Raw genomic sequence first — 19,870 nt, 5'->3', positions numbered from 1 at the left:
TGTGGCTGTTTATCTCTAGGCTTGTTTTGAGGTTTCAGTGTCATGGGATGTCCTCAGTTCTGTGCCCCCCCCCCCCCCCCTTGCCCCCCCTCTAAAAAAACAGCACCACTTTTTCTCAAGGTTTGTTTAAGGTATAGATTTAAGGGCCAGTGCGAAAAGGTATGGTTCTTGCATGTACTCTGCAAAGGGGCGGGCCAGAATCCTAAGATTGCTTGCTGTTGTCTATGTAGTTCTAGTTGAAGCCCAATGTGGATTGGTTTGTGTAAAGTCAATTTTCTCTCGCCCCTGTTGTGAGGCAGTCTTTCTTTCGGGCTATTTTTAATGGCAGTACATAGTCACTTCATCTTGTGGGCATTCAACTTGTTCTACCATGGTTCAGGTGTGTGGCAAAGCAGAAGTAACACACACCTCCCCTGCCTCTTCAATCTCTTGTTTTAAAATGAATGGAGGGCAAAGAGTTCTTGACAGGAGAGGTATGTGATATCAAATCCATTGTAGATGCAGGAGGGTTTATGGAAAGTAGCTTGTTAATGTGATTGCATGGCTAAGCGCATTGAAATCTGCACTGATTGCAGAGCATTGAGGGGGTGCACTTGGGGTGAGATGAGCTCCCATCTTTTTAATATTTTGAGCATCTGAAGACTTGATTACGCTAGTGTGTATGCTGAAGATGTGATTGACTAGATGGGTATTTATAACTTTTCCTAAATCGTCATTTACCCAAATCCTGGACATTGAGGTTTTCAACTACCTTCTCCTGTCCTTGTTGGATCATGCCAAGGTAAACCTTTCCATTCTGTATGAGATTCATTCAGAGGGGACAGTGCACCACCAAATCTACTATGTCAGTGTTCCAAAACAGCAAAATCTTTGAATTCAGGCTTATTTACCGCTTCTTACTGACCTTGATTGTTCCAGTCTTCATGACCTATTTCAAATTCTAACCTCAATGTTTATTTACATTTGGCCAAAGGCTTTTGCATGCACAAAAGTTAAAATAAGTCAGTCCGTGAATTCACAAACATTCATAAGCAGAAGAAAAGACCACACAGGCAGTGGCAAAGCAGGAACATGAACACAACGAAATTACAATCCAGTTCTATCTCGGGTACACAATGCTACATCATCTTGGGTCTGGCCCATTTCATGCTGCTGTATAGTTAAAAAAAAAAAAAAAAAAACTGTTTGCAACCAATGATGGGTTCAGTCTTCAGTCCTGCTAATCATAAGGGCAGTCCCACAGATTAACCTGTGATCCAGGCTCCACTCCTAGTTAGGCATATCGGCCATGACACCCCATCAGATACTGTCGATTAAAGTGAAGACGAGAGGCACTCTGACATGTCAGTGATAATTCACAGGAAGCTATTCAAGACCCTGAGTGGGAGGACTTCTGCAGAACACCCAAGCCCAGAACAAATCCCAAGAGACACTATATACCAGAGGATGTCTACAGCTTCCACATGCTGTTGGAAACAGTTGATCAAAAATGTATTCTGCCTGTAGCCGTAGTCAAAAGGAGATCTTTTCTGTTTGACTTTAAAGACAAAAACAAGAGGTCAATCAGAACAGTTCCAGTCCTGGACAACATATGGTAAGAATACCTTTCCTGCATGAGCAACCCTGCAACAGGACCCATACTGATTGCAAGGCAGAGGAAAAAAATGTTTAGTGTCCTTCTGCACCAAGTCAAAACTAAAGGTGATTTAGCCCTTTGGCAGTCTTTAAACTGTCTGTCAGGGTGTGGGGGAATATTACGTCCATTACACAGTCAGAGGACTCATATATTTTGAGTTGACCGTTGACCCGTCTGGGACCACTGTGCTCTTACAGGAGCTGCCACAATGGGACCTCCTGTAAAAGGACCAAAATGTTGGTGTGACCACTGCACACCTTCTTTTTTTTTTTTGTAATTCAGAAACAAATATCCAAAGCGAGTGTTTTGTTTCTGAAACTGTCACCCACGCCCTATGAGTTTTATCCTAGAGTATTTGGGGGCTCATAATTTTTTTTCTCTGTACGTGACCGCCGAATATGTTATCGTAATTTATATAGAGCCGGTGATCAGATGCTCTTACTGCTCAGTTGGACATAGAAGTGCAGGGGAGCAGTGCTGTGCAGGAAACCTGGGGTGGGAGGCACTAGAGATGGACTTAAGGAGATGCAGATTGTAGAAGAACCGAAAGTGATGGAGCAGCCCTTGGTAGAAGACATGTTGAGTCAACATTACTAAACGTAGCTTCATTTGACACCTTAATTTACATTCTTGACTGAGACACAATTTTGTAGTTTTAGAACTTCTAATAAGTATGGTTTAAGCGCCTTCAGTCTTAAGAGAAACTATGATTGCTACTGGTCTTGCTACTTGCTGAGAACATTATCATGATGCTTCCTCTTCTAAGGTAATGTCGCACAGTACAGAGCGTCGCTCGAAGCGGGATGAGAAACTTGACATTAAATCAAAAGCCATGGAAGAGTTGCGAGCTGAGAGGGAGAAGAGGAAGAACAAAACTGGTATGCCAAAGGATATTCTCTCTTGTCTAGGTCTCCTATTCTATGGACTGCCACCTTTTACTCATGTCTTGTTTCCTTTTCCCTTCTAAACGAGTACCTCACATTTTCCTAACATAACTGTCCCCTATGATTTGTAGCTCCAGTAGAGGTATTTTCTTCACTATTTATTGATTCTTCCTGCCCACTTGCAACCCCATTACAAAATGAATGCTGAATTATTTGTTTAAGATCTATTGGTTATGGATAAAGTGCATAGAATACTAAATTAATCATTGATCCAGCATTGTTCACTAACCTGGAACGTTTGGTGATAAAATGGATCCTATGTTTTTTACTTGTTGCATACAGGTACAAAAGTATTTATTAAAAAAATTGTAAACTGGCAATATTTCGCTAGTGGGCTGAAGCTTGATAGTGCAGTGTTCCAAAAAGGAAGTGGTAATGTAGGAAGGTTAAGGCCTCCTACAGTCTCCAAGTCTGATGGAACGCCTGTAGGTGCACCATAGAGCGGTACGAGCTAGGAATGTTAAGCGCACAATACTGCCAGTCTCTGCTGTTACAGTAAGCACTTGTGCACATTTTCTACTGTGGAGGAAGGCATTCTTTTCAGAAGGCATCACACCTTGGTAGCATACTATTGTCGGGCTTTAAGTCCCCAGTAATGTATCAATTAACAGTAGTAATATGCCTTCAGGCAGTCAATAGCATTTATTTTCCAGCCTGCACATACACGCTGTTCTGTTCCCACCTCTTAAATTAGTGTATACAGTTGGTATGATTTGCAGTTCTCTCTCGTTTTAGATAAAGCTTCCTGTGGCCTACTGAAATCCACCAGGTTCACGGTCCCCTTGTGGCCATATGCATGTTGTAGTTTTATTTTTAGATGAGTTTGCATTATGAGGGATTTAGTGGTTTTAAGGTTGGCGGGGGTTGTTTCTAGAATAATAGCTTCATTAGTACCATTTTGTTCTGTTCACCAAGTTTGTTGAAAGTGACATACGTTGAAAAGAGTCAAACTGCTGAGATGCACAGGGTGGGAGAGAATGTTTTTGAATGTTTACCGAGAAACCTGTTTTGATGCTAGTTTCCCCCAGTTCATATCAGAGTTAGAATTTGTTTAGTAATGATCCCCTTCGTTTTGAGTTGCTATTTTCTGTACTTGGAGCGTCAGTGTAAAGGGGACTTCAACTGTCTGTAATGCAAGGGGAAGTCTGCCCCAAAATGAACGCTTGGTATGCGCAAGGTCCATCTTATCTGAATGCTGCCAAGGGGCAAAGTCAGGCAGACTTATACAGACGGCAAAACTGAGAAGAGAAATGTGTCCATCCAAATCCACGTTTGAGTCCCAGTCGGGTCCTGTGGGTTGATGTGTATTAATATTTATGCGCCCTACCACTCCTGAATCAGAGGTTGCTCTCGGTGGAAACCCCAGGAGGCAGATGAAGGAGAAGGGTAGACACCTATACAAATGTGATATTGCCATACTGGAGAGAGAGGAGGTGAGGCAGTACAGGGTTTGAAATGGATGGGGCCAGTAGGTACTGACAGGTGATTCCAACCAATTGAATAAATACAGAAGAATGCTTGCACAACCAGGGTGAGAATCCTAGACCGTGAGAGGAAGAGGAGGAGATTGGTCCTGTACACACCCATAGACCTTGTTATAAAAACACAGAAAAGGTGGGAGGCATTGGTCAGACTTTCCAGCCAGTGTGTGATGATAGCATCTTTTGCCATGAGAGAGAACCTTTTATATGGGCGAAGACCAAAGTACAAGGCACCCCTGCGTTTGCACATGAGCACTCCAGAACGATATGACACAATATCCTCTAATAAGGATCCACTACTTGAAAGAGACTTTATTCATACTTTCTTGGAGAGACTTTATAGAGAGACTGGGTACCTAGCTTCTATGATGATTTCTTTTTTTGCCTTCTTTTGTTAAATAAATCCCTTGCAGTAACAGAGCAGTCTTTGAGTATCCTATTTACTATTGCTACATGGTCAGTCACATTCTGTTAAGTTCTTGACCTCCAATTATTTAGTAGTAGTTGAAGTCGATAGTGGCGGGGTGTAGGGATGGGTTTATTGGTGTTGTGTACATTAGGTACTTACTTTTTTATTAATTTTTTTTTATAGCTGAGTTGCTTCAAAAGAAACAGCCACTGAAAACCAGCGAAGTTTACTCTGATGATGAAGAGGAGGAAGAGGATGACAATCCTAGTGAAAAGAGTGATCGGTCATCCAGATCTTCATCCTCGTCTGATGAGGAGGAAGAGTAAGTCTTGCTTTTTTGTGCGAATGTATACCATGAGACCTTGTTGGTTGAATGTACAAGTATTGTATATGTACAGCTCCTGTGGTAAGGGGCTGGGTTTGGCGCACTGTTCCTGGGTAAGGATGTGAGGAGCACCATTACAGTTGGGAGGCCTTTCCCTTTGCAGTATGCTCATTTGAAAAGAATCAATCTCATTTCAGCTAGGTGACCTTGGATTGCGGTGGACAGAAAAATCCCTTTTCTGCTCCTTTTTAGGTCAAGCCTAGAGCAGCGCATGCACTGTGCTCTGGCGAGACTTTTAGTAAGGGGGTTTTCAAAGTACTACCACTGTGGCCTAGAGCTTGTATGCATGTGCGCGGGCGCGCGCTTACGAGCAGAGGCGCCATATGGCTTTCCTCTCTCGTCATGGGTGATCAGCTTTCAAGATACGAGAGCTTTCTTTCACAGAACTATTACTTCAATTGTCCACAAGGTGGCGGTGTTCCCACATTGTATATGGAAGCTACTTAATGTAGACAACATAGAAGTTAATACGGCATAGTGTTGCTTCCTGAGGACAGAGGCAGCTGGCATTTTGTTCCTGCAGTGCCCCCTGTCATTGTCTCGCACCATGTTCTCAGTAAGTATTACTATATATTTATGGGGTTTTTTCAACTCAAGATGCCTCCACTCCATGTGTACGATTAGGAGTCCTTTGTGAACAAAGATGATGTTCGTCTGATCGTTCTAAGTTTGTTCCCGTTACTGGTTTTCTTGTGTATACTTCACTGATTTTCCAACTGGTCTGCTGCATCACAAGCTATCCCAACTGTGGGGGGTTAGGGAGGGGGGTGAAGAAGGCTGCTGTCTACAGAGTTACACTGGCATTTGGTGTTCCCACTGCCCTTGTTTCTTGTAGTCTTTCCCAAAAGCCTGATGGGAAGTGTAATGTTCATTCCTCTGGCTGATTGGAAGCACAATACTTGCCTCCATGTCCTCAATAAAACCAGAACTTCCTTTTACTATTTAGGAAAGTCGGCAGGTTTCACGGTTATTGTACGAGTGGATGGATTGCTTAGGACTAACGTCGCAATTTCAAATGGTTTCAAAGAAGTGATTCGGAATTTAAAGCTTTTGGTTCAAAGCCATTATCGTGAAGAAGATGAAGAAACAGTTGAAGACGTTGGCGCACCACTGGACAATTGTCGTGAACTTCTGGACACAAAAGTAATGACATTATTAGCAGTGCACGATTCCACTAGGCACACACGCCACCAGCCGTCAGTGCACGCTTTCACCAGGCACGCACACCACCAGCCGTCAGTGCACGCTTCCATCAGGCATACACACCACCAGCCGTCAGTGCACGCTTCCACCAGGCATACACACCACCAGCAGTCAGTGCACGCTTTCACCAGGCACATACACCAGCAGTCGTCAGTGCACGCTTTCACCGGGCACGCACACCACCAGCCGTCAGTGCACGCTTCCATCAGGCATACACACCACCAGCCGTCAGTGCACGCTTCCACCAGGCATACACACCACCAGCCGTCAGTGCACGCTTTCACCAGGCACACACCCAACCAGCCGTCAGTTCACGCTTCCACCGGGTACAAGCCATCAGTGCATGCTTTCACCAGGCGCGCGCGCACACACCACCAGCCGTCAGTGCACGCTTCCACCAGGTGCACACACCACCAGCCGTCAGTGCACGCTTCCACCAGGCACACACACCACCAGCCGTCAGTGCACGCTTCCACCAGGCATACACACCACCAGCCGTCAGTGCACGCTTCCACCAGGCATACACACCACCAGCCGTCAGTGCACGCTTCCACCAGGCATACACACCACCAGCCGTCAGTGCACGCTTCCACCAGGCACACACACCACCAGCCGTCAGTGCACGCTTTCACCAGGCACATACACCAGCAGTCGTCAGTGCACGCTTTCACCGGGCACACACCCAACCAGCCGTCAGTTCACGCTTCCACCGGGTACAAGCCATCAGTGCATGCTTTCACCAGGAGCGCGCACACACCACCAGCCGTCAGTGCACGCTTCCACCAGGTGCACACACCACCAGCCGTCAGTGCACGCTTCCACCAGGCACACACACCACCAGCCGTCAGTGCACGCTTCCACCAGGCATACACACCACCAGCCGTCAGTGCACGCTTCCACCAGGCATACACACCACCAGCCGTCAGTGCACGCTTCCACCAGGCACACACACCACCAGCCGTCAGTGCACGCTTCCACCAAGCACACACACCATCAGTCGCCAGTGCACGCTTTCACCAAGCGCACACACCATCAGTCGCCAGTGCACGCTTTCACCAGGCACACACACCACCAGCCGTCAGTGCAAGCTTCCACCAGGCACACACCACCAGCCGTCAGTGCACGCTTTCACCAGGCACACACCACCAGCCGTCAGTGCACGCTTTCACCAGGCACACACCACCAGCCGTAAGTGCACGCTTTCACCAGGCACACACCACCAGCCGTAAGTGCACGCTTTCACCAGGCACACACACCACCAGACGCCAGTGCACGCTTCCTCCAGGCATACACACCACCAGCTGTCGTCAGTTCACGCTTTCACCGGGCACACACACACCACCAGCCGTCAGTTCACGCTTCCACCGGGCACAAACCACCAGCCGTCCGTGCACGCTTTGACCAGGCACACACACGCCATCTGTGCACGCTTCCACCAGGCACACACACCACCAGCCGTCAGTGCAGCAGGCAGGCTCTTCTCAGAGTTTCTTGGTAAATATGTGTTCGATGCATGGGAGGGAGTGGGGTCGAGTTTCCTTAAATAATGCTGAGTATGCAGGTGCAGTGCATGAACTCCTGTGTGAGTGAATCACGCTGCCTGGGGCTCACTCACTCCACACTTGTAAATTGCACCTGCACCAGTTATTTTCTCATTTGCAAAGTTTGCGCGTGCGCACAGCTAGGCAGCCCCCACACCTCCGGGAAAGACTGTTTCCTACAACCAGAATGGAAACAACATTCAGAGCTATGAAAACAAGTTCATTTGATGAAAAGAACTGTTAACAAGCATTGGCATGGCCAATAGGTCTCGCCTTTGGGACCTTATAAGTGTTTAGCCATGCAACAGTTGATGTTGTTGCAACAAAGATCTTGTGCTGCATAACTAAAAACGTATAAGGTCCCAAAAGCGAAACCTAGTAGCTATGCCAATGCTCTCTGCCCCCCCCCCCAACACATTTTTTTTTAACTTTAATAAGCACGTCGCCGTCTTCACGGACACCACGCTATGTAATGCAATAGGTGTTGCTTTTGGTATTGTAAAAAAACAATGCCTTTTAATTGTTTTAAAGGTATTGCCATTTACAATGTCAATAGCTCAAAATAATGTCATTGCGAGACCTATTGCATTGCAAATGCTTGTTGTGTTTGAGGCCATTTCCTTGTGTTTCTTAACCCATTCCAATTTTAAAAACGCATGTTGGCAAACGTAGCATTGCGCTTGCACATGTCCCCACATCATGGGTCCCCTGCAGCCCTTTAAACTTTTACCCCAAAATCAAGGGACTGGCAGAAAATGCGAGTACGAACGTTCCCACTGGCTTCACGCAACTGCCATGTAATGAAGCAGCGGCACTTTGAATATTATTGTGGCAGCGGGACATCTCTAAGGGACGCTCGTCAATCACAGACCTGCCCCGCCTTGAATCTTATCAAATAAACATATTTTGATGCCAGATGAATAACCAGCCAAAACAAAGAATGATTGTTGATAAACTCAGCAGACAAATATGTTCCACCCCAAAGGAGGGCAGCATTGCGGAGAAACGAGAGGCTGATCTACATAAACGGGGCAGTTAACATAAGCAGGAAATTAGCCATTTTTCAGTATTTCACTAGTGTGAAAATTACGATGTGAAAGCAGATCACTATCTGGGAGAGGGAGCAGTAGATACACTGATACACACAAGTACACAAGCGTGTGCATGAAAACTGGCACACATGACCATCACGTGCTCAGCACACTCATGGACGCACTGACCATCTGATCTCTGCCCATAAATGAACTGTCCAATAGTCTCTGCAGGTGAGGTTGCTTAATTTTGATACGTAATCAGCACTTGATTTCTCAGCAGAGTTTCTCGTTGGCAGTGGGTGCAAACTGGATACCTGCCCACAACAAGCTTGTAGTTCTGCTCTTTTTGCGTTCTACCTCCTCGGCAGTAACTTCTTGCGGCTTGTAAAGGCAACTGGTAAGTGTCGGTAAAGTATTTTGGTCGTGCGCTACTTTAGTGTGTGATACATTAGACTTTGCAGTTGTTTCTTCTGCAGGTTTTTTCTTTTTTCCACACTTGTTGGTTTATATCGGCTTGGAAGGCGTTCCTAAGAGCCTTCAAACCGCCATCAGCAAACGTATCTTGTACCTGTGCTGTTTTACCCCCGGGATGTGCGATTTTAGACGAGAGTTTAACTAGTACGAAAACTATTTCATTTTGTTCAAGGTATTGTATTTATGGAGCGCTTACTAGTTACTACCTCTATGTGGAGTGCTGAAGCACTTAATTACTTGCACTTTGAAACAAGTGAGGTGGGGCGGTTTGCCAGATAGAGGGTGAAAAGAAATTATTTACGATTAGGGGGTGTTTGCGGGCAACAGACTAGATGGCAGAACAGGTCCGAGCCACAGTGGGGTTCAGAAGTTCCTGCACGAACACGCGTCTCTTGTGGTTTGGGGTCTGTGCCAATGTTTTGTTAACTGTTTCTAGGGAGGGGGTGCGTCAGCTGAAAGCCGGAAGAGCGATTGTTCTTTTGCCTGCGATAGTTGTGATGTGAGCTTTCAGAGTAGACAGTGCAGCCTGATTTAAAATGGACTTCGAGGTATTATCTGGAAGGAAACCTTCAACCGTTCTCTGCATCAGTTTTGAGTCACTGTTGACGATGAAAAGTAAGTATTGGCCGCACAACCCGGCTGGGGGGGGGTGGGGGGGGGGATGTGTGTGTGTGTGTGTGTGTGCTAGTGTGTGTGTGCTAGTGTGTGTGTGCTAGTGTGTTTGTGCTAGTGTGTTTGTGCTAGTGTGTTTGTGCTAGTGTGTTTGTGTGTGTGTGTGTGCTAGTGTGTGTGTGCTAGTGTGTGTGTGCTAGTGTGTTTGTGCTAGTGTGTTTGTGCTAGTGTGTTTGTGTGTGTGTGTGTGTGTGTGTGTGTTTGTGTGTGTGTGTGTGTGTGTGTGTGTGTGTGTGTGTGTGTGTGTGCGCGCTAAAAACAAGCATTGGCCACGCGACTCGGCCGGGAGTTGAGTGCGCGCGCAAAAATTAAATTAAACCAGCATTGGCCACGAAAGTCATCACGATCGCTGTGAAAGCGAAAGTGATCGCGATGACGCAGAAAGGCGTTAATGAGTGCTGCTGGCTGGCCTAGCGCATGGCGGCTGCGCGCGTGCACGCTCACATGCACACAACCACTAGGCCAGCCAGCAGAACTTAAAAAACTCAAATCCAAAATGTCTCTCCGAGCCAGCGCATGCGCTGGGCTCAGCGAGACCTAACAACAACCATGTCCAGCTATCGTAGATCTGGCAACTTGAACAAAAGAGCAACAAAAAACAAACCAGCAATGGCATAGCCAATAGGTCTCGCTTTTTGGACCGTATCAGTATTTAGTTATGTAGCAGAATATCCTTGGTGCAACAACACCAACTGTTGCATGGCTAAACACTTATAAGGTCCCAAATGCGAGACCTATTGGCTATGCCAATGCTTGTTTTAATGGGCCTCACACTCTCCAACCAGCAACATCCTTTCCCTTTGGGGCAGGGGTTGAATGATATTGGGGAGCAGATCTAGAGTGGTCTCCTGTAACTGCAGAGGTAATTGTTTACAGTTGGACAAAATAACAGTGGCGAGCTTAGCCTCTCATCTGAGCTACACCCAGCTATATTTCCTGCTCTTTAGGGAAAGTGGACACGCCCTGGACACAAAGGTTATTTTATTTGTATACAACCGGGTAATTTTCAGGCGCTTGCGATTTGAACCAGTGTCTTGTTACATTATTAACCCCAACCACCTACTCCATACTTTGATGTGAAACTGGGTGAACATGTATGCTGATGTACTCAGATCACTGGGAGATGTCAACCACTGTGGTGTCCTTGTTTGTCACTGAGCGCTGAGTTTGCTGTCTTGGCCCTGGGTTCACTTTGTATCCAGGGCATCCCACCCTTTCACATTCCTGGAAAGTAGACACCCTACTAGAATTTTGTTGGGTTGTGCTTTGTATTCTTACATAGAATGACCTTCATATGTGACACCTTTGCTAAAGCACATTCATGTATATCGCAGCCATTTGTTTTTGCTCTATGATCCTGCATTCCAAGACAACTACTTCCTACAAAATATCAATGGCTAATAAAATACTATTATTTTCATAATTAATGACTTTCAAAGGCAGTAATCTGCTACTAATCTCCCACCAATGACATTCCAACACTTCTTTTCATGAAATGGTACCCCACATGTTTGATGGCATATATTGGCGAAAACCTTGAAAAAGTAAATTTTGAGGGGACATAGACTTGCTATAGTTGTGTGTTTTTTGCCCTTTCCTCCTCGCATGTTATACACTACTCCAAACTCACTGGATGTTTTTTGGGAGTGAGTGAACGATCGTAGGATATTAACTCTTGGCCGCAACTGTTGATCTTGCACGACATACAAATATGAGAAAATAATTTGTAGTCATAGTTTGAGGTTTGAAGGATATTATTGGTTAAAAGTGGTTTGATCCTCCTACATCACAACTTAACTGAGTGTTGGGATTATTTTTTTGTCTGTTTTTTTTAGTCCTTCTCTTGGCTGTACTCCTTTTCTGCTTGTAATTATAATTTTTTCTTACATCTTTTCTCACTCTACCAAGGAAAGAAGATGAAGTCCCACCCAAATCCCAACCAGTTACGTTACCAGAAGAACTGAACAGACTACGATTATCTCGGCACAAACTGGAGCGTTGGTGTCATATGCCCTTCTTTGCCAAGACCGTTTCAGGCTGTTTTGTTAGGATAGGCATTGGAAACCACAACAGTAAACCAGTATATAGAGTAAGTAATGACTTCACAAACCGTTAACACTCCCTCTAATGCTATTGTTGCAGATGTACTTTGCTTGCATTGAGTCTTTCTGCCCTTCTCCATTGTTGTTCCGTTTGATTGTGTCTTACATTTATTGTTTACCAGTGTTTGTAGTATAAAATAGGTTTTTGTTTTACAATTGCATTGCAATTTAGTTTAAATCTGGTATGTTGGTTCTGCCAATAGTCTATACATTTATGAACATGAATCCTGATTAGAAGCAGCTGAATTACTTTGTTACTAAGCATCCTGTACATTGTCAGCACTCAGTTCCTTCAAATCTTCAACCATAATTAAATAATCACAAACATTTTCTAACTGTTTATACTTGTAAACAAACAGTAACTTGCAATGATGGACTCGCAGATAAAAATGAAAAATCTTATCATTTTCAGGTCGCCGAAATCACGGGTGTTGTGGAAACAGGCAAAATTTACCAACTTGGAGGTGCCAGGACGAATAAAGGCCTGCAGTTACGGTAAGGATTGAATCCCCATTGGCTTGCACTTTTTATATTGAGTTACGCTTGAAAGGAATGGTGGGAATCTAGCTGCAGGAAGCACAGCAACACTTACTTATGTGAGTGTTGAATCCTGCATAGTCTAATACTAAAAACCATTGTATGTTTCTGATGAATATTTCTATCTTTAGATTTCTTACCTTTTTGATGTCCCCTGCCTCCAGACTGCATCCAGAAAGTTTACAGGGGCACTGATAGTTGGCGATGGTTCCATCTTAATTCTGTAACTGGCTGGAGCCGTAAAGTGTCACCCTGGTGCCCTGACAGCTGTTTCCTTTTTCAGCATTCTTTGCCCCAGTCCTCATTCTCCTCCCCCCCCCCCTCCCCCCCCCCCCCCCCCTGAGAATTCAGAGGTTAAGTCTGCTGCTTCTGTAATAGTCAGAGGTCCATTTCAGACCCTTATGAGGTGTGTTCATGGTGCTTGGGCCAAAGCACGATTCAGTTATGTAAGAAGTGTGACCGGTTGCACACAAAGGGCAGTCAGACTGGACAACTCTTTGCCTAGGCGTAGAGCCTGTTCAAGAGGTAGGTCCCCCAACATTCCAATACCCAAGTGGAGTCTTCGATGAACTAGTAGTTTTCACACCGTTCAAAGATTTAGCGCTCATACCGGCACCAACTATGTTACCGACTCCGTGCCTGCTGCCAGCCTGTTTTTATTTTTGCCAGCCCTCCCTCAGGAGGCTCCGCAGCCTGGCGTCAACCCTGCACAGTTTCTTGAGGCAGTGATGGCACTTTTTTCAGAAACGCAACTGTTGGGGTCTTGAGTGACTCCGGGCCCCAAGTATCCACCAGGGCCTGCTACTGGGACACCTCCGGTGGGTATTTCTACCACAGTGCACACCCATGGGGCCAGTCGGAGCCACACTGGTGCCCAGGACCTAGCCCGTGGTCCCATCACAGATGTCAATAGTATTGCCGCCATTAGCTGCAGTTTCTCCCCAGGAACCTTTACCTTGAAGATGCATATTGGATTGCGCTCCACAGCCTTCTCGAGTGATGTTCAATCCAGTTTATTGGGCATGCCTTCAGTTTCTCTTGCTGGCTTGGCGATAAGGCGGACACTGCCCTGGAAGGGTTCAAAATAGAGCTACAGCTCATTCCTTGGGTCCGGGCATCTCCAGATTTGGACTTCTACAGGCTATACAGGATGTTTTGTCGCTACTCAAAAGGGCTCACTTTCTGCCAGCTAATTCAACAGCCCAACCAAATTCCTCAGGGAGTACAAAGACCAGGGTGCAAGTTCAAAGGCAGGCATGCCCAGCAGTCCTACTCCTCCATTTCCTCCCCTGCACTACCTATGAAATCACTTCAGTTTCCCTTCAAGGAAACTCGTACAGACAGTTGGAGGCAAGTGCTGTCCTATCTACAGGTATGGAGGAACATTGCAGTGGACCAGCAGGAGGTGTGACATTCCTGTAGAAAGTGGCTGTGAAACCGGTCCCAGATCAGAAAATTGGGCAGTCCTGTTATGCTCCTGAATGGTTCCCATGAAGGACAGCAGTTTGTATCGAATCATGGAACTCGGCGTCTTGAACTTCTCATTGTGCAAGGAGAAACTCAAAGTTCTCTCTGGCTCATGTGCATCTTGTGCTGAGATTTGAAGACTGGTTGGTATCCCTCAACTTGCAAAATGCGTATTTCCACATACCAATCCTTCAGTTGTGGTAATCTCCAACTACTACCAGTTTGCTGTCCTACTGTTTCAGATTAACATCGGCATCCAGGTCTTCTGCGCAGGTCAGGAATCACTGGACTCCTGATCCTCTACAATTGTCTGCTCAAGGCTGGCTCGCCACAGCTGGTGTCAACTTTAATGAAAAGCACATCCCTTCTGTTTGACTTTGGCCTATCCATCCATCTCCCTAAGTCGCACATGGAGCCCTCACATTGCTTGCTGTTCATAGAAGCAATACTGGACACAACATCTGTCAGATCTTTTCCTCTCCACAGAGGATCCAAGACATGCAGGATATAGTTCCAGTGTTTGGGGAAGGAGCTTTGGTCCCAGTCCTGTAGGTTCTCCACCTTCTATGTCTGCTAGCTTTCTTACTCCTTCTTGTCACTGACATTTCGTTGGCACATGAGTGGTATCTCTGCCTGCTGTGGTTGCAGCATGACTACTGCGGACTGATCTGACTGACATTGTCAGGATCCCCCTAGGCACTGTAAATGATCTTCTTCTTTGTGGTAAGTCCCTTTACCTGCCACCAGCAGTGGCAAATCCCTCCCTTTTTGGAAGAACTGCCAATCAAAGATCTCCGGTCTCTTGACGAGCAAAGATCTAATATCAATGTACATCAGTGGGCGATTCACCTGGCCTTAAAGGCGTTCCTGCCTTCCCATAGTGGTTGGTCAGTTTAGATGACCGAGAGCAACACAGCAATGTGGTATGTGAACCAACAAGGTGTGAGGTCTCCTCTTCTCTGCTAGGAAGTCCCAGGTCTCTGGCCCAAGTGTGATCTGGCTGGTTGCCAACCGTCTGGCAGACTCTGTGAATGCAAGAGCTGACAATATCGGTGCCAGTTTACTGACCGTGAATGGCTTCTCCTCCCACTGGTTGATCAGGACATAGTCACCATGTGGAGTGTTCTCGGATAAATCTTTTTGCCACTTGCGAGAATGCATATTGCCCCCAGTTTTGTGGGTTCTAGATTTTGTTTTTCAGTTGATGTATTTTCTGATTCACTGTGCAGTTACCCATACCATTGAGTTTTGGGGAAACTGCGCCAACACTGGCCACCTGCCAGTCTGATCGCCCATTACTCGTCAAGAAGGGTGTAGAAGACAGAAATTCTGAGACTTTGTGTCCTTTGCTCAAGGTCCTGCTTAGAGCAGACCTCTCGTAGTCCGAGGCATAGTTTCTGCTCCCAAAACCTCTAGAGCCTCTACCATCCTGCCTAGAGATTGACCCGGGACTCTTCAGCTCTTTTCTCCTGCCACAAAAGGTGGTTGATATAACTTTTTAGGTCTCGCCTGAGCCAGCGCATGCGCTGCTCTGCGAGACATTTAGTAGTGGGCTTTGAAAAGTCCTATTATATGCTTTTTGCTGGCATGGAGCGTGCGGTTACGCGCACATGCACGAGCGGAGGCGCCATTGCACACGCACCACTCGCCATCTGGCTTTCCTCTCGCTTGCTCTCTCAACGCTCCTCCGCCCCTCCCCCGGCGCGTCTCGCGTTAATTGGAACCGTATGTGCTTTCACTTTAGCCGCAGCGGGCACTCGCCCGCTCACCACTTTTTAAGCCGGGCTGGTTTTGTTATAAAGTTAAATCTGTGTAGAAACGGATTTAAAGGGTAATTTACTCTGTAAATCCCCAGTGCCAGCTACGAAGGTGCGTGTTTCTGCCCCACTGCCGCCTGGAGAGTTTACAAATCGTCGGCGCTACTCACTGATTCAGACTTCAGCAACCCGAGAGACGCTTAACCTCCAGGGCTCCCTGTAGCAGTGAGGTCTTTGGGTAGTACGTGTGCGCGACTGCTCGGTGACTTCCAGGTCACTTCGGATCAGCTTACCGGTCAAACATGGCTTTCTGAACCCGCTTACTGCAGGGGCCAAAGAGGAGAGGCCCAAGGTGGAAACATTCCAGACCAGGCCACTGCTACAAGCTGGGAGCATGTTCTAGGGTTGACGCCACTGAAAACTCTACCTTTGTGTGAGTAATCTAAGAGTTTTAGTGGATGAGCCATGTTCGAGGATACACACCTCGTTAAAGTGTATGTGGGAAGCAGTCGCGGGTACACACTGGCACTTCGTGTATTTTTTTTTGTCTTAGGAAAACAACACTACAAGTAGCCAACCCAGGGCTGTGTGAACATCTACAACCTGAAACAAAAAGATCTATTTTTTTAAACTTCCTCAAAATGTATTGTAAAAGCTGTCTCCCACACATACCGGGCTGTATCCCTCTCTGCTTAGGGCAGCAACAGTCTCTTCCTACCTCTCTCTCTAGGCAGTTTCCACATCACTGCCTCTAGAAGTTCTCTCTCTGCCCTCCCTCTGTTCTCCTGTCTCTTCGATCAACCTTCGTGCTGCGCTGTCTCTTTGAACGATTCTATTATCTCTTCTCCAGAAACAGAATCTATCTATCACTGTGTTCAAAGAGCCTGTCTTTTCTTGTATGTCTAAAAGCTGCACTTCTCTTTCCTTCACACCCCTGTTTTTAGCAGCGCCTTCTATCCGCTATGCATGGACGCAGCCTGTCAACCTCTCCCATCGAAAACCAGCCGTTCTCTTCCTTATAAGCACTGCAGTCGCTCTTTACCCGGGCCCTGTCTCTAGCTACACCATCTCTATCCAATGTATAAACCTTGCCTACACAGAGGGATCTCTTTTCCTGTCTATAGAGACAGCCCCACTGTTTCAAGAAAATTATAAGTTTACCACACTCTTCAAAAGCACCCCCTCTCCAGAACTGTCTCTGACCCCCTTTGTCCATACGTGGTATCATTCGTCTCTAGGAAAGAGTATTGATTACTTTCTCTCGAGCTATCTATATTAACCCCTGTCTCCGAAAAATGTCTCATTTTGCAGAGAAGTCTTCTTCTGCCTTTCTCTGTTTAGCTGTCTCTGCACGGGGTCTTTATCTTGGCCTGTTTCTACAAGTAGTCTCTACGCAGCCCTGCCTGCTGCAGTAATCTGCTACTGTATGTCACTGGAGAAGATGGGCTCGAGACCGGACGTCTTCTGGCACCTGGATGAAAACACGTCCTTTCTGTGAGCTGTCCCAGCTGTCTGTAGCTCCAGGCAGGGTGGAAGTCTCTGGCAGCAGCTTGCGAAAGAGCCTGGATTTGCTGACTGCCGGAACCGCTCATTTACAACAGCCTCTACCACTAAGGTCCAGAACAGTCTCGTGGCCTTAGATCTACCAAGCCTGCACTCCTGCATAACATTCTCTACTCCTAGAACAAACTGCAGTGTGTGCACCTGGAATCCGAATGGTCTCTTTCCTGGAGCCCACACGTCTCCATAATTTGATTGTCAGTGGTCTATCTCTTGCCATACAAGCAGTGTCTGTTGTTGGATTTGACCTGGTGGGCTCTTTTCTTGAAATTGACCATTATCTCTACAATTGGATTTTTCCAGCAGTACATGTTATTGGCTTTTTCCACCAGTCTCTGGCTTTGGATTACCCAATAGTATATGTTATTGGCTTTCTTCAGCAGTCTCTGATCTTGGATTGCCCATCAGTGTCTGGTCTTTGATTTCTGTAGTAGTCTTTTTCGAATATTGCCCACAGTCCTCTTTTCTTTGGATTTTCCAGCAGTTTCTGATCTTGCATTTGCTTTCAGAAGTCCCTGTTCCTGGATTCCCCTGTAGCTTGTTCTCTTGGACTGCATATCAATATCTGTCCATAGATTTTCACAGTGGTTTCTGTCCTGGTTATATTTTTCCTGGCTGTCCATAGAAACTGCTACCCCTGGACTCACCCACCTGTCTTGGATGCCACCAGCGGTTGCCAGTGCTAGTTTTCTAAGGCCATCTTCTCAGCCTGTGCAGTCTTAAGCCCCCTCTCCCAGAGTCACCATCAGTCAAGGGTCCTTCCTCAAATTAAAGTCAGATCTCTGCTTAGGTCACATATTCAGGGGTCTCTGGTGCGATTAACGAGTCATGGTACCCTCTGGGATCCTTTCCCAGTAGTTAGGTCTCCGCTGTGATCACCTAGGAGGTCTCTGCCAGGGACCGCATCTTTCAATGGCTTCTAAAACGATCAGGACAGACAGAAGTCGTAAAATAATAGTAGTGTGAATTAAAAACTGATTCTTTTTAGGTCTTGGCTGAGACAGCTGGTGCTTGCGAGACATTTTGCTAAAAAAACAAGAAACCAGCATTGGCATAGCCAAAAGGTCTTGCCTTTGGGACCTTCTAAGTGTTTAGCCATGCAACAGTTGATGTTGTTGCACCAAGGACATTGTGCTGCATAACTAAATACTTATAAGGTTCCAAAAGCGAGACCTATTGGCTATGCCAATGCTTGTTTCATCATACTGGCCTTCGGCGATGGTGGAACAGTTTTGTTTGCTATGCGAACGTGGCTCTTCTTAAGGCATTCCTTTCAGGAGGTTTTACATTTTGCTCTTTCTTTCACTCAACAAGCATGTGCAGCGGTAACACATAAAGGATACTTTACAGGCTTTTCATCATTCCCTGGTTTGCAAGCTCAACCCTCTTTGTTTAAAATCCCTGATGGGTCTGTGAGTTTTGAAGTGGCTATAATACATGTTTCTTCCTTCCCCTTTGATTATGCCTTAATCTTGTCAAAATGTTTTGATACAGGTTCAACTCAAACCTTTGCACAGTTGCCAGTAGTACATTTTGATCTTCTTTACTATTTTTGGTGGCTATCACTTTGCCTCTGAGCGTCGGTGAGTTGCACACATTTTGTGTCCAACTGGCAATTGTCTCTTTTTACTCAGACAAGCTGGTTCTCAGGACAAAAGCAGCTTTCTTGCTAAATGTGGTTACCCCATTCCATTGAGAAGCCTGTTACGCTTGTCTATTTTCTTCCCAACAACATCGCATCAAAGAGCAGGCAAAGCTACAGTGAGTCGACCTTTCCTCGTGTGATAAGCTTCTACATTGACAGGACAAAGGAATTCTTATCTGACAATCAACTGTTGGATATATGGACAACTATTTGTTGGCTATGTGGGCAGCAAAAAGGGGAAGGCAGTCCACTAGATGACTCTGTCTCATCTCTGCACTAATATCTGTTATGCCATTGTTAAGAAGGAACCACCAGAAGGAATTCCTACTCATTTTTCCAGAGCATAGGCACCCACTTAGGTAATGGCCAAGGGAGTGCCTGTTAAAAAGGTATGTTGCGCTTAAACATAGGCTTCCCATGATACATTTGCAAGCAATATTACTTGGACTTGTAAATGAATTAACTTGTTCCATGTTGATTCTTTTTTGGTCTGATCATTCCATCAGACCCACAGTCATTACAGCTGTGGTATCTATTCAGATGGGTGAGGAATCTGCAGGTAGGCGTATCATCAGAAGAAAAAATGATGTGCCTTTGGTAAAAAATCTTTATGGTGGATCTTCTAACTACAGATTCCTAACTGATCTCATGCACCTCCCTGTTGTGAAAGATGGTCATAGGCATTTGAACAATAAGGTTCCAAATTGTTAATGTTACACTGCATACTCACTGTTGAATCAAGCTCCCCTCACCTCTGCCTCTAAGATCCTGGAAAAAATGGATGGAGAAATGTCATGGTGCCAGGTTGTGTGATGGGGCTCCAGGGACTTCATGTGTTCAATAACCGACATTGAAATGGAGCTGACTCCATCTACTTGTGCAGGAGAATTATTGCAAAATTTTGAATGCCAGTCTTGTACCCTGGAATACTCAAAAGGTGAATAATTTGCAGGTAGATCGAATTTCCACCAGAAAGATCATTGCTATAGTTAAGTTACTTCATTGCTATGACAGTAGCAGAAA

General features: G+C 45.9%; 1 protein-coding gene across 1 annotated transcript in view; it reads left to right on the top strand.

The window, feature by feature from the left end:
* RTF1 (RTF1 homolog, Paf1/RNA polymerase II complex component) overlaps positions 1–19,870 on the top strand; it is a 360,077-nt gene that overhangs the window by 89,712 nt on the left and 250,495 nt on the right. Inside the window, exons 6-9 of the mRNA XM_085627115.1 lie at positions 2,403–2,514; positions 4,654–4,792; positions 11,688–11,868; positions 12,294–12,376. Coding sequence (XP_085483241.1) covers positions 2,403–2,514; positions 4,654–4,792; positions 11,688–11,868; positions 12,294–12,376 — 515 coding nt within the window. The remainder of the gene's footprint in view (positions 1–2,402; positions 2,515–4,653; positions 4,793–11,687; positions 11,869–12,293; positions 12,377–19,870) is intronic.

The sequence above is a fragment of the Triturus cristatus genome, chromosome 9 (genome assembly GCF_964204655.1).
Source record: "Triturus cristatus chromosome 9, aTriCri1.1, whole genome shotgun sequence".
In the NCBI taxonomy this organism is placed as follows: Eukaryota; Metazoa; Chordata; class Amphibia; order Caudata; family Salamandridae; genus Triturus; species Triturus cristatus.
This window is presented reverse-complemented; position numbering and strand designations above follow the sequence as displayed.